The 14,757-nt window shown below is 48.6% G+C and overlaps 1 protein-coding gene across 1 annotated transcript in view; it reads left to right on the forward strand.

Moving 5' to 3' along the window:
• Positions 1-431: 431 nt before the first annotated feature.
• Positions 432-14,757, forward strand: part of SNX30 (sorting nexin family member 30) — a 105,172-nt gene continuing 90,846 nt past the window's right edge. The window contains exon 1 of the mRNA XM_065879427.1: positions 432-841. Coding sequence (XP_065735499.1) covers positions 686-841 — 156 coding nt within the window. The 5' untranslated portion in view covers positions 432-685. The remainder of the gene's footprint in view (positions 842-14,757) is intronic.

Below are 14,757 nucleotides of genomic sequence, written 5' to 3' on the forward strand. Positions count from 1 at the left end.
ATGTGTCATAACTCCTCTTATCCTGGGTTATTTCAAAGGCCAGAAGATCCCGACTCACGTGCGTGTCCTAAAGCCCCCAGCCCCAAGCGTGGCTGCACCTGGGCGCAGCAGTAAACGCGGGTGGAATGGAACAGGATCCTCCAACGTCTTTTTCCACCTCTGATTTCCGTTAAACATTAGCTCCGGGGTCTGCGCGCAGCCCCCTACGGGCCAGGAGGCGAGCTTGGACTCTCGGTGGACAGCGGCGGAGGGCCGAGAGCGCACTTCCTGCGGGACGGCGGGAGAGGGCGGAGCTGCCCGCCTCCCCCCCTCCCCCTCCCCCGTTCTCCCCGCCCCCTCCGTCTCCGTGGGCTGCCGGGGGCCGCGGGGGCGGGGCGGCGAGCGGGCTGGGCGGCGTGGCGGGGCGGGCTGGGCGCCCTGGCTAAGGTGCGAGCGGGTCCGCCGCGGGCTCCGGCGCGGAGCGGAGTGGAGCAGAGCGGAGCAGTCCAGCCCAGTCCAGCCCAGCCCAGCCCAGCGCAGGCAGACGCGAGCCGGCGGGTGGCGGTGGCGGTGGCTTCCAGCCCGGCTGGTGCTGGGCCTCCGACCGAGCTGCGGCCGAGCGGGGCCTTGGCCCGGGCTCTGGGGAAGCCCGCCGCGGCGGGCTGCAGGAGGAAGCGGCGGCGGCGCGTCCCGAGCCGTGCGCGCCATGTCGGGCGGGCCCCCCAAGGCCCTGCCGTCCACTGGGCCCCAGTCCCTGCGCGACATGCCGCACCCGCTGGCCGGCTCCAGCAGCGAGGAGGCCGTGGGCGGCGACAGCACGCCCAGCCCAGACCTGCTGACGGCCCGCAGCTTCGGCGACAAGGTGGGGCGCGCGGGGCTGGGGACTGGGAGGCTCGTTTCGCTCCCGAGCGGGATGAGGGATCTGGAGCCCCGCTGGGCACCGGGCCGCGCCCACTCTGGCGCCCCTTTCCGGGGGACAGGCGTGCCCTTGCCCCAGAGCCTTGGGGAAAAAGCGTCTCCTCCCTACCGCCCCCGCGGGGTCGCAGCCTCCGGCGGAGCGGCCAGAGGGGACGGGCTTGCCCGGCTGTGACTGGTCGCGAGGCCAGTGACAGCTGGTGGGGAGGGGTCCCGCCTGCCCGTTGTGGCTGGAGGCGTGCGTGCAGTGCTCAGAGCCTGTGTCCTGGGATGGGGTCCCGGTTCCTCCAGGTGCATCTCTGAAGGCTGAGCTGCCGAGTCACTTGTAGCTCCTCCAGTTTGCTGCGACTGCAAAGAAGCAAGAGTTAATGGTTTTCCGTGGTCTTACTGCCAGAGGCTTCTTACCCCTGTCTGTCATGGGGGCAGTGATCTTTGTTTAGGTTTGCTTTGTGCCCTGAGGAGTCACCTGACTCCGACCCCAGCCGGCAGCGGGAGGAGAGTGGCCCTGGGGTTTTCTGTCTGGGGCTCCATTTACCTCTCACTGTCTCCCACGCTGTTTAGGTTTGGCAGAGGCTGGTTTTGTGGCTGAAGGGAAGAAAGGTCGCCCTTTGACCTTTTTTGCGTAGAGGGGGGCTCCTGATTTTCTTAGAGCAGCATATGACCCTCCTGCTGCTTTGAGAGACAGTGAGGGGTTAGGGGCGGCATCTCCCTTCCTCCCCGCCGCCCCGTTGCCACTTCAGCTGTGATCAGGACTTGAGCTGATTGTATCAGCGCTGCTGTTGCCACTTAGTCAATAATTGCAGAAATTAGAATTGTTATCCACACCTGTGATCAGGTGTAAATACTAAGTGAATGCCTCTTAGTAAAATACTAAGTGAAGGCCTCCTTGTCCCAATACTGAATGGAATCAGGGGACCCAAATTTCTTTCCCCCTTAGATGGGAGGGCATGTGGTACAGTAAAAATGAGTGTGAGTGCACTGAGCAGTCAAATTAGCCAGGAAGTGGGATTTGATGTACCTTCCCAAGAGGGTTTGTGAAAGCAAAGAGTGGGGCAAGTTGTGGGGGGGGAGGCAAAGCATTAGTAGCAAGTAAACTTTAAAAAGCTAATAAAACCAATGGATTGAGCAGCTGGGTGTGTGTGTGTGTGTGTGTGTGTGTGTGTGTGTGTGTGTGTGTCTTTGTAAGTCTCTTTATTTTATAGACGATTATAGACTATATGAAGGCTTGAGTTGCTTGGAAATACCTTGCCCATATTTGACACTCAATAAGTAATTGTTGAATAAATAATTTGCTTTCTTTTTTTTTGTTTTTGTTTTTGTTTTGCGGTACGCGGGTCTCTCACTGTTGTGGTCTCTCCCGTTGCGGAGCACAGGCTCCGGACGTGCAGGCTCAGCGGCCATGGCTCACGGGGCCCAGCCGCTCCGCAGCATGTGATATCTTCCCGGACCAGGGCACGAACCCGTGTCCCCTGCATCGGCAGGTGGACTCTCAACCACTGCGCCACCAGGGAAGCCCAATTTGCTTTCTTATGTACAGAGAACTTGGTCCTATGTGCATGTAGGATAGGAATTGAGGTTAAACTTATAATTTTTTTCTCAGCTCTGTGTAGGATAGTGAATTAATTATATATTGCTGTGTAACCAATTACTGCAACATTTATCATCTGAAAATAGTGTCTGTGGGCCAGAAATCTGCAAGCAGCTTAAATCTGGGTGGTTCTGACTCAGGTCTTTAATGAGCTTGCATTCAAACTTTGACTAGGGCTGCAGTCACTGAAGACTGGGTTGGGGGTACGTCCTCTTCCAAGCTCACTCTCTTGGCTGTTGGCAGGCCTTAGTTCCTCTCCATAGGGCTTCTTGATGTGGCAACTGCTTTCCCCCAGAGCAAGTGATCCAAGAGATGGAGAGATCCCAAGACTCAAACCACAGTCCTGTGTAATCTAGTCTTGGAAGCGACATATCTCTGCCGTATTCTGTTGGTCACACTGGCCATCACTGGTACAACCTGGGAAGAAGGTATGAATAATACCAGGAAGTGGGAATCATCGAGGTATCTTGGAAGCTGCCTGCTACAGATGGCTCTTTTAAGTATCTGCTTAATGATCCGTTCTTGGAGGACACCTGATGCAGAAGTGTGGGCATTTTGCTACTAAGTACTGGGAGGACAGATGCCCTGTGTCCCTGAGATCTAGTTGGTGGACAGGAAGTCGAGCCTAAGTCTAATTACTTCTGGCTTCCTTCACAGGGACAGTTCCATGAGAGAGATGGTCTTGAAGGCATTATTATTAATTATTGAATATTTAATAAGTATCCTTAGAGCTGTGAGGAGCATCAAAATGACATGACTCCCAAAGGCCTGATTTATAGTTAGCCACTTTTCCTTAGAGGGCAGTATAATTTCTTCCTCTGACTGGGAGTAACATTTTCCTTGAAACTTGGCATACACATATGTTCTCGTAACTCTGGAGAAATTTCTGCAGAGAGAAGCTACCAAGCAACAGAGGTGAGTCAGGACCAGTGGAAGGAAGCCTTCCCTTTGCTCTTTCTCTTGCCCAGGCAGTGTGGGGTTCACTGGAGGGGAGGTAGGAGCGTTGAGTGCTATGGTCTGTCTTTGAAAAGAAGCCTGTGTCTTCTTGCCTTTTATAATGGACCTTGGGGTTGTGATCCTGGATGCCTGATTCAGAGTCAGTTCTGAGGGTTTGACAGGCTGCTCATAGTACAGGGTTATTGTATTATGCAGAGGGGAATTGCTGAGGTGCCAGGAACAGGAAAGCCTTTCGTCTCGGTCCAGTGGACACTTCTCAGTGGCCTCTGGGGTTCTGGGAAGGAGGAAAAGACCAAATGTCATGGCCTCTTCATCCACAAAATTGAAAATCATTCAAACCATGGTGTGAAGAGAAGAATCTTTTCTATCCACCAAGGGTTGCTAGGAATTCTTTTGATGCTGGCTATACTCCCCAGGCCTTCTAGCCCTGTATCTTTCATCTCCACCTGAAATGTAAATACACCACTTGGCCCTTTCTGTCTTTTTTTACTTTCATCTGCAAACCACTTTGGGCTTGCTTCTCCCCTGACTCAGCCTCTAACTCCTGTGTACCTCCCAAAGCTTAACACCAAGCCCTCTCAAGCCCCACCTGTGGTTAACACCTCTACCCACATCCTCAGTCTCTTCACTGAACTCTTCCACCTACTTCCTGCCCCCTTAAGTCACTGCTTCCCCTGAAGTCTTCAAAATGGAGGTGCCTTTTCCTCCTACACTCCACTTATTTCAGGTTCAGGAGATGCGGGTTAGTGTCCTTTCTCTCTCCACTGCCTTTTTTTTTTTTTTTTTTTTTTTTGGCCATGTTGGTCTTTGTTGCTGTTCGCGGGCTTTCTCTATTTGCATTTGCTGCGAGCGGGGGCTACTCTTCGTTGCGGTGTGCGTGCTTCTCATTGCGGTGGCTTCTCTTGTTGCAGAGCACGGGCTCTAGGTGCACAGGCTTCAGTAGTTGTGGCACGTGGGCTCAGTAGTTGTGGCTCACGGGCTCTAGAGCGCAGGCTCAGTAGTTGTGGCGCATATGGGCTTAGTTGCTCTGTGGCATGTGGGATCTTCCCGGACCAGGGCTTGAACCCGTGTCCCCTGCATTGGCAGGCGAATTCTGAACCACTGCGCCACCAGGGAAGTCCTCTCCACTGCCTTTTAATGATCAAGTGCTGCCCCTTTGAGGCTCATGTCATTGTATTTACTCACTCAGCAAATATTTGAGGGCCTCCTATGAGCCAGGCACTGTTTTAGGAACTCAAATGCACCAGTTGAAAACCCCTGCCCTCATTGGGTATATTTTAGTGAGTACGTACTATTTTATGTAATAAATGCTGTGAAAGGAAGAAAAAGTTGGGGGGGGGGAGGGAGTGTTCAGGATCACTGGCTGAAGGGAGGCAGCTTCAGTTAGACCCTACTGAGAACTTGAGATTTGAGCAAAGACTTGAAGGAGGTGAGGCAATTGGCGAGTGGATGTCTGGAGGAGTGTCCTGGTGGAAGAAATGGCCAAAGCAGAGGCCTGGCAGCTCCTGCCCGCTGTGACGGGGACTACCCTAGAAGCCAGTGTGGTTGGGGCAGAGTGAGCAATGGGGAGTCCTTGGCCAAGGGCTGGGAGGAAGGGGGCCAGATGGTCTGGGTCACTCTAGGAACTTCGGCCTTTACTTTGAGTGCCATTGCAGGGACTTGAGCAGAAGGAGTGTGTGATTTATGTGTTGAAAGGATCACACAGGCTGTTGAATTGAGAATCCTTTATTTGACTATTCCACTGAATTAGGTTTCTTTTCCGTCAAAAACACATAAATCCAATGCAACCTGGCTGAAGAAAAGAAAAAAATCTATTGGCTCATGTTGAAAAGCCCCAGGTATTTTGGTTTCCGGAATGGCTGGAACTAGGTATTCAAATGATGCTGGGAGTCTGTCACTTTTCATCTCTTGACTCTTTCTCCTCTCTGTGTTAGCTCTGTTCTCAAGCCGGTGAAGGGATATAGCTTTGCAACTCCAGCAGAAAGAGAGCACCTCTTTCTTGATAATTCCAGCAAAAGCGCTGGGCTAGTGTCTCCTGGGCCTAAATTGGGTCAGGTGCTGAAGCCAGTCTTTGTAACTGACTGCCCAAGGCCTGGACCAGGTCCTTATCTTTGGAGGGTGGAGAAGGGAAGTTTTTGTGTGTATGTTTTAACTGTGAAATATAAATATGTGAAGTATAGAAATGCATCTGTATTAATAAAATGTATCTATACAGTTTAAAGAATAATAAAATGAACACACATACAGTTAAGGCATAGACTCTTACCAGTATTTTGGAAGCCCTCTCTGTGCCTGGGGAGGAAGGAGGTGGTTTCCAAAGCAAAGTCGGGATGCTCCTCCTAGAAGGAGGAGGAACGAATGAACGTTGGACCAGCGTCTGTTGTTTCACAGATGTCCATTACAGACCTTCCACTGCCTTCTTTGCTGTCACTTTGTAACTTCCCTGTTTCTCTTGTTCATTAAAATCTTGAAACCCCCCAAGTAACTGTCTTCTCAAATCATGCCTTTACTTCAGGGGACTCTGTCCAGATCTCTAAAACTATCAGTTTTTTGACCTTTTATCTAGTCACCTTCCCCTTTTTTCCAGTTCATTTGCCCTCTCCCCCGGCCACGTCCCTGCATTATAATACCTACAACTGTTCCTTCCCTGAAATAGTGCCATTACAAAGCTCTCATCTTGCGGTGCCCTCCTCCCAGTCAGTGAGAACTGCCTACACCTGTTCCCTGACGCCTTGTTTTCACCTGCCTCCTTTAGATTCCACGGCTTAACTTGTCAGTTGCTCCTGCCACTGTCCTTTACGCAGTTCCCTTGCTCTCCTTTTACATCCAACTTGGGTCATTCCATTTGTTCCTGTCTTTTGCCTGCACCTCAGGTGCGGAGTTACCTTGAGAGTTGCTGCCAGTGTAACCTCACAGCTTCCAAGCACAGTTGGGGCCTCGGTGGTGCTGAGCCATCCTTTCTTTCTTTCTTTTTTTTTTTTTTTAATGTGGGGTCCTAGTTCCCCGACCAGTTGCCCGTGCCCCCTGCATTGGAAGTGCAGAGTCTTAACCACTGGACTGCTAGGGAGGTCCCATGGGCCATCCTTCCTTTCCACAGAGGCTCCCACTCTGTACTGTGGCTGGTCTGAAGCTTTTCTCTGCTCCTCACACCTTCCACGCCCCTACCCCACCCTCCTGTTCTGCTGATGGCCTCACTTTCTACCTTAGAGAAGATAGAAGCCACTGTAAAAGAACTTACACCAAACTCAAAATGATCAGAATCTGTGGCCGCCCTTTCTTTGCCCCCGTTTGCTAAGGCTGATCCTGGAGTATATAGCCCGCCCCCTCTGGCCTCTTAGAGACCCTGCTGTCACTCCTGTGTCTTCAGACTATCAACTGGCTCATTCCCATTAATTTTTTTTTTTAATTTTTAAATTGAAGTATAGTTGATTAACAATGTATTAGTTTCAGGAGTACAGCAAAGTGATTCAGTTATATATATATATCAGTATAAAACTGAATCACTTTGCTGTACACCTGATGTATATATATGATATATATAAATATTTCAGATTCTTTTCCCTTGTAAGTTAGTACAAAATACTGAGTATAGTCACCTGTGCTATACAGTAGGTCCTTGTTGGTTATCTACTTTATATATATACTAGTGTGTATTTCGATCCCAACCTAATTTATCCCTCCCCCTGCCCCTTTCCCCTTTGGTAACCATAAGTTTGTTTTCTGTGTCTGTGGGTCTGTTTCTGCATTCCCATTAATGTTTCAACATGCTCAAGTTGCTCTCATTTCTAAAACAAACCAAGTAAAGAAAACTGTTGTGATGCTTCCTTCTCCTCCATCTCTGCCCTATTTTCTGACTCTTCACCTTGTGAAAAAAAGGTTTGCTCCTCTTGTCTCTACTTCCTAACCTCTGGCTTACTTCTCAGCCTACTGCTGTCTGGTTTCTGGCTTTACTACTCAAGGTCCCTCGTGACTTCCTTATTGCTAAATCCAGTAGACGCTTCACATCCTTGTCTTCCTTGACCTCTTGGTAGGTAGCACTTGATCCTGTTGAGTAACCCGCTGCTTGAAACTCTCCTTGCTGGGATTTGTGTTTTAGAGCGTGCACTCTGGAGCCAGGTTGTCTGGATTTTAATCCCAGCTCCACTACTTACAGTCTTTGTGACAGTAAATTATTTAACCTCTCGGAGCCTCAGTTTCCTCCTCTGTGAAAAGGGGATAACAGAAGTAACCTACATCACAGGGTTGATATGAAGATCCATTGCATTCATACTTAGCATAGTGAGCCTTTAATAACTGTGAGACGGTGGTGGTTATTCCCTGATACTGACCTCTCCACATTTTCTTTGTACATTGTTGCCTATTCTTTGTCAATTTCAGTATCATTTGTGGTCTGGTCAGGAGATAAAAACCACTGTAGGTTTTTCAAACTGAGAGACTTAATACAGGGAATTAGCTACATAGGTGCTGGGAAACATGTGAAGTCAAGCAGAGGACAGGGAGGTAACCCAGAGAGTAGCGATAGCAGGAAACTGCAGTCACCCTCAGGGCTGGGGGCGTCAATGGGAGGAGGTGAGATTAGAAGAATCCAGGAGCTTCTGTGGGAACTAGACCATGGCAGGGCTGCTCAACAAGAGTAGGGACCTCAGGCGGAGGGAGCCCTGGAGAGGAAGCAGCTAAGGCCAGGGATGCTTATCTGAACCAGAGAGGAGGGGTTGGGGTAGGGGAGAAGCACCCTGGCTTCTCTCCTCCTCCTGCTCTTGGTCTTTCACCTGTATCATCCGTTGGCCCAAATAGCTTCCTTGGTGGACATGTGACCCTCGCAGAGTCAAATAGCTAAAAAGAGATTTGCTCAGATGGCTGCTGGGGGAAAGAATCTCTCTTTTTGTTAGATTGTGAGCCTTTGTTTCTTGTGATGTGGAGGGTGCCTGCTTAAGAGTGAAGCCAGAGAGGAATGTGGAGCTGGAGAAAAAGAGGGCGACAGGCCCTGAAGATCCCTTGAATCCCGGATCCACCTGTGCCAGCTGTGCCTGAAGCTGGCACCGCTGCTCCGCGGGCATCCTGGTTACAGGAGGTCATGAATGCCCTTTTGTTTATACTATTCAATTTGATTTGATTTGTCACTTGAAACTTAAAAAAAAAGACCAATACGTCGACCTTAAAATGTTAAGTGACAATTAAGTTTGACTTTGGGGTCGTTAAGAGGAGGGTGCTTTGTTCCTGTTGGTCAGCCCCACTCTCAGAGTGTATTATCTGCAGATCAGCTTTGGTGGCGGAGGTGTGTTTTCACCAGCTCCTTGAAGTTTGAGGAGGCTTTCAGGTGCCAGGTGGGGAAGGCGTCATGGGCCAGGGGAGCAGCTTGAGCAAAGCTCCTGAGATGGAAAAGACTTGTGCCTGCTGGGGTTGCACTGGGTCGGCTCATGTGTTGGGAGTGGGTTTGGAGAGTCCAGAGGTGGGGATTAGTGAGAGAGGAGGTGGGAAGACACAGCAGGAGGAGGCTGTGACTGCTCCGAACGCTCTGATGTGGAGGTTAGCTTTTATTCTTTAGGCAGGAGCCAGCCGTAGAGGGTTTCTGAGCAGGGGTATGTGTGATCAGTGCTTGGGACGGGGAGAGACTGGCAGTGAAAGAGGTAAGTTAGAAATGTGTCGGTTTGGTTTAGGTTGAAGTTGTCGCCTGGAAGAACAAAGCACAGAAAATGTAAAGGTGACTAGTTTTGATACAGTGGGGATGACTGGTTTTCTACTCTAGGAGACTGGTGCCGACTGGTGCCCTCACTGAGAGGGGGAACACAGATTGGGAAGCAAGTGTGAGCAAGTGTAAAGATGACTAGAATGCAGCGTGAAGTCAGGAGCTGGGTCAGTTTGTCTGAACACCGCCGTTGAAAGCCCCCTCAGACTTCAAGGCTTAGCACACATGCTGCCTCCTGGCAGCTCTTCTGTATTATATAAATGTGTAACCCCAGCAGATCCAAAGAGAGATGGGAGTGGAAGATGTAGAGGTTGAAGTCAGAATTTAAACAAAGTGAATATTAGCAATCAAATGTAAGGCGAGAGGTCATAGCAGTTTGTAGTAAGAAGGGTGGTAGCTTGGGGAAAAAGCAGGGTTGAGGGAAGGACAGGGAAGAGTTGGGGGTTAGTGGAGGTTACCGGGAAGAAGGCAGATGAGAGTCTCTCAAAATAAGTACATAAATAACAGCTTGGCAAAGGTGCAGTAGTTCATATATGGGCAATTGGGTTTGTTTACTAGATTCTAGAGGGGGTCATATGCTCTCTCCTGTTTGCCTTGCCCAGCAGAATTCCTCATTTTGGCTGCCACAGAGCAGGGATCAGGAATTATTGTCGTGTGTGTGTGTGTGTGTTGGGGGTAGGAGGAGACAAGGGCAAGAGGTACATGCAGAAAAGGTGTTTCAGGGGTCCTGTTTGAGAAAAGGCACAGAGGCGGGAAAAGCACACGGCATGTTTGGGCGGCAGAGTGCAGACACTTTCCGAAACTTGAATCTCTTGAATGTCTGCTGCATGCCTGGCTCTGTGCTGGATGCTGGAGAAGTTGAGAAGGATTAAAAAAAAGTACTCTCTTGAGAGGGTCATTGTCCAGTGCAGAAGAGAGACGTATATCCAGAGGGTTGCAATAGAATCTGAAAAATACTAGATATATTTACTAGTTCTGAGGCCTTGGGCAAGTTTCTTAACCTGGTAATGCCTCAGTGTCTCCCTAGTTAAATTTTGGATTATTTCGCAGTGGTGTTCTGAAGATTAAATGAGTGGGTTTTTTTTTTTAATGTTTATTTATTTATTTGGCTGCGCCGGGTCTTAGTTGTGGCACATGGGATCTTCATTGCCACGTGTGGGATCTTGCAGTTGTGGCATGCGGGATCTAGTTCCTTGACCAGGGATTGAACCTGGGCCCCCTGCACTGGGATCACGGAGTCTTAGCCCCTGGACCACCAGGGAAGTCCCTTAAATGAGTGTTCAGAATAGTGTCTGGCACACAGTAAGTACTATGAAAATGCTAGGTGTTGTTATTGCCTTCGAAGCAATAACTGGGACCTCTGGGAGCCTGTACAGAACACGTACCTCGGTCATCCCCACCTCAGTGAGCGACCTGGGGTCTTCAAACAGCAGCCCGTGTCAGTCATTGGTTGAGCGCCCCATGGATGGGGCGTTTGGGCATTAATTCCGAAGCACTTTCCAGCCTGCCCCATGGGTGGGCGAAGCAGGTTGAGCAGCCGGGGGAGCAGTCGGGCCAAGAAGTGCGGGTGCTGGCGTGGAAGTCAGGCCAGTGGGCACTGAACTGGCCAGTGAGAGGGGATAGGTGGACACCCATGACATCTGCACGGTTATTATGGAAATAACATGTAGGGAGTGGGGCAAGGAGTGACTGTGCTCAGGAGGGTGGTGGCTTTTCCAAAGGAGATGATATCTGAGCCGGAGAGTGAAAAAGTAGATATTTCCCAAACGGACAGAGGCAGGAGGAGTAACTAGAGCAGAAGACCCAGCCTGTGCCCAAGCCTGGCAGTGTCAGTTTGCAGGTGTGGAGGGTGAGGGGAGGCAGTTTCACAGGGCTTTGACCTCCTGGATTCAGGGGTGTACTGGTCAGGAGTCTTGTTTGCAAACAGTAGGAATCTTACTCACACTACTTCAAGCAACACCATACGCACATACCCTAAAATCCACCTTTTAAAAACATACAGTGTAGTGATTTTTAGTATATTCACAAGATTGTATGACTGCCGCCATTATGTAATGCCAGAGGGTTTTTGTCAGCCCCCAAAGACACGTGATACTCAGTAGCAGACGTTCCATTTTCCCCACTCTCAGCCCCTGGCGGTCACTCGTCTGCTTTTGCTCTCTATGAATTTGCCTATTCTGGGTATTTCATAAAAATGGGATCATAGAATATGTGGCCTTTTGTGTCTGGCTCCTTGCACTTAGCCTAATTTTTTAAAATTAATTAATTTGTTTTTGGCTGTGTGGGGTTTTCGTTGCTGCGCGTGGGCTTTCTCTAGTTGTGGCGAGCGGGGGCCACTCTTCATCGCGGTGTGCGGGCCTCTGACTGTCGCGGCCTCTCTTGTTGCAGGGCACAGGCTCCAGACGCACAGGCTTCAATAGTTGTGGCTCACGGGCTCTCAAGTGCAGGCTCAGTAGTTGTGGCGCGCGGGCTTCGTTGCTCTGCAGCACGTGGGATCTTCCTGGACCTGGGACTGAACCCATGTCCCCTGCATTGGCAGGCAGATTCTCAACCACTGTGCCACCAGGGAAGCCCCCCAGGATATTCTCTTTTAAAACTGAAAAATATTCCGTTTTATGTATATACCTTTTTTTTTTTAATCAGTTACCTATTGATGGACATTTAGGTTGCTTCTACCTCTTGGCTGTTGTGACTAATGCTGCAGTGGACATGGATGTGCAGATATCTCTCCAAGATCCTGTTTTCAATTTTTTTGGACATATAAACCCAAATGTTTATATATAAAAACTGGACCATATGGTAATTCTGTTTTTAAATTTTTGAGGAACTTGTATACTGTTTTCTATAGTGACTGCACCATTTTACAGTCGCATCAACAGCGCACGAGGATTCCAGTTCCTCTGCCTCCTCACCAACGCTTGTTATTTTCTATTCTTTTGATAGTGGCCATCCTAATGGGTATGAGGTTATATCTCATTGTGGTTTTGATTTGTGTTTCTCTGATGATTAGGGATGCTGAGCATCTTTTCATATGCTTGTTGGCTATTTGTGTACCGTCTTTGGAGAAATGTCTATTCAAGTCCTTTGCTCATTTTAAAATCAGATTATTTGATTTTTTTATTGTTGAGTTGTAGGAGTTCTTTTTATATTCTGGATATTAACCCCTTATCAGGTATATGATTTGCAAATGTTTTGTCCCATTCCTTAGTTTACCTTTTAACTCTCTTGATTGTGTCCTTTGCACAAAAGTTTTTAAGTTTGATACAGTCCCATTTGTCTGTTTTTGCTTTCGTTGCCTGTGTTTTTAGTGTCATGTCCAAGAAATCACTGCCAGGTCCAGTGTCATGAAGCTTTTTGCCCTATGCTTTCTTCTAGAAGTTTTATAGTTTTGGGTCTTAGGTTTAGGTCTTTAATCCATTTTGAGTTAATTTTTGTATATGGTGTAAGATGAGGGTCCAATTTCATTCTTTTGTGTGTGGATATCCAATTTTCCCAGTATTACTTGCTGAAAAGACTGTTCTTTACCCTTTGAGGGTGTATATACTTTTAAATCTAATTTCTAACTAGAATCGATAAACCACATTAATACTTTGAAGCGCTAACATGAATTTTGTACATGTGTTTGAGTGGCTTCTCTGTACTATGTGCCGTGTGAGGCATTATGTTCCTTGGGAGTTAAGATATCTACATTTTGGAAATAACATTAGCCTGGGACAGGTCAGGTCTCAGACATTCCAGGAGAAAGATGTCTTACTGTAATTAGTATAAAAATGGTTGTGGAATAGTTGTTTTATTGCAAAAATGGAAACCTAGACCTTCTTTTGGGCTATTTTATTTAATTCGAGCAGAGGTATGTTCTGAGGAACTGGGCTTATTATCATCTTGCTGCGTCAGCATCTGTCCTGCAAGAATGTAATATAGCAGGCGTTTTCTGCACTGTCCGGTCCAGTAAATCTTGTTTGTTTCATGACTTGCGTCAGCAATTGTGAAGGACACTTGGACTTTTTTTTTTCATTTCTCAAACATTTATATGAGCCTCTCTGTGCCATGCTCAGGAGATACACAGATGAACAGATGGCCTTACCTTTTAGCTACCCAAGGTCCAGGAAGGGAGACAAAGAAATACAAGGGAGTCATTGCTGTTTAACATGATGACAGGGGTATGTGCAGAATGCCATGGGGGTAATCAGAGTGATTTATTAGCATTAAAGACATTTTTGAGTGAAGCACGTTGGAAGGAGGTCTTGGGTTACCTGTTATAGGTAACAATGGTCAATGTTGGGATATGAGTGAGAATTTGAATTTGAATCCAAGATTGGCCATGTAATTTGTGGGACCCAGTGCAAAATTAAAATTCTTATCCCCCTGTTAAAAAAATTATTAAGAATTTCATGATAGTGACTGCAGAGCATTAAACCCAGTATGGAACCCTTCTGAGTATAGGATCCTCGTGAAGCTGGCCCTGAGTATATCCTTTGGAGGTACTGGTTTCCAGGTCCTGTTAAAACCACCTCTTACCCATCTTGGTGTTCTGGGTCAGGACTGCTACCATCCTGAGGGTGTGTTGTAGTGAGTTGGGGTCCCCAAGGCGTGCTTCTCCAGTCTGGGTTGACTGTGGGGCTTGCCTGGAACACTCCATCCGCTGTCAACATCCTAGCATCTTAACACGCTCTCCTGTATGCCCAGCCTTTCATGTTTAACATACGCTTGGGACTGTTGTCATTTCCCTAACTGTTGCTTCTCTTCTCTTTTCCTTTTGTTCTGATTTCTTCCCCATCAAGAGTGTCCAGCATATGTCCCCTCAGTTATCCTCACCTTTACCCAGAGATAATAGTAACGTGTGTCCACAAGATCCTTGTGAACCTTTGGGGAGCACTTCCTTTGGTTGGGAGCTGTACTGCATCATCTTGAAGCACTCCCCAAGTTACTGTCTCCTTCCCCTTTGACAGCTGGGGAAATGTAGGCTTTGAAAGGTGAAGTAACTTGTTCAAGGTCACAGAGCTAGATGAGAGTGGGGCTGGGATTTGAACTAGGGTTTGTTCAACTTTAGAGCCCACTCTCTTCACCACCACCACTGCTACAAATTGGCATCCTTTTCCAAACCTGCTTCCCACTTTTTCGAGTGCTTACATGCATTAGACACTGTAGGTTGCATTTCTTAGGCGAAGCACAGTTTCAGGCCAAGGGAAATGAAACCAGCCCCTTCTGTATCTTAGGCTGTGTTTCTTCCCTCATCTCAGTTTGTTTTTTTCAGCCTCTTACTCCTCACTGTAGCCGGTCTCCCTTGTGAGAGAAGTTTCCCAAGGCTTTCTGCCTTCTGCCTGCTCACTCTCCCGTCACTGCCAGGCTCCTTGGATGAGCGGTCTTTGTGCACCGCTTCCATCTGCCTTGCCATCTGCCTCCTCTTGCCTCAGCATCGAGCCCCATGGGCCAGGTCCTGCCTCTACCACTCACGGAGAACTGCAGCGGCTGTTCTTCTGCTGTAGCATCCCAGGCCTTTAGAGCTGCAGAGGGCTTGGTGGTCACTCCCTCCAAGACCCTCTTTTTACAATGGAGGAAACTGTGGCCCAGGGAGAGAAGTGATTTATCAGATCAGGGTAACCCAGCTAGTTTGTGGCAGAGCTGAGGTTAG

The sequence above is a fragment of the Phocoena phocoena genome, chromosome 6 (genome assembly GCF_963924675.1).
Source record: "Phocoena phocoena chromosome 6, mPhoPho1.1, whole genome shotgun sequence".
NCBI lineage: Eukaryota > Metazoa > Chordata > Mammalia > Artiodactyla > Phocoenidae > Phocoena > Phocoena phocoena.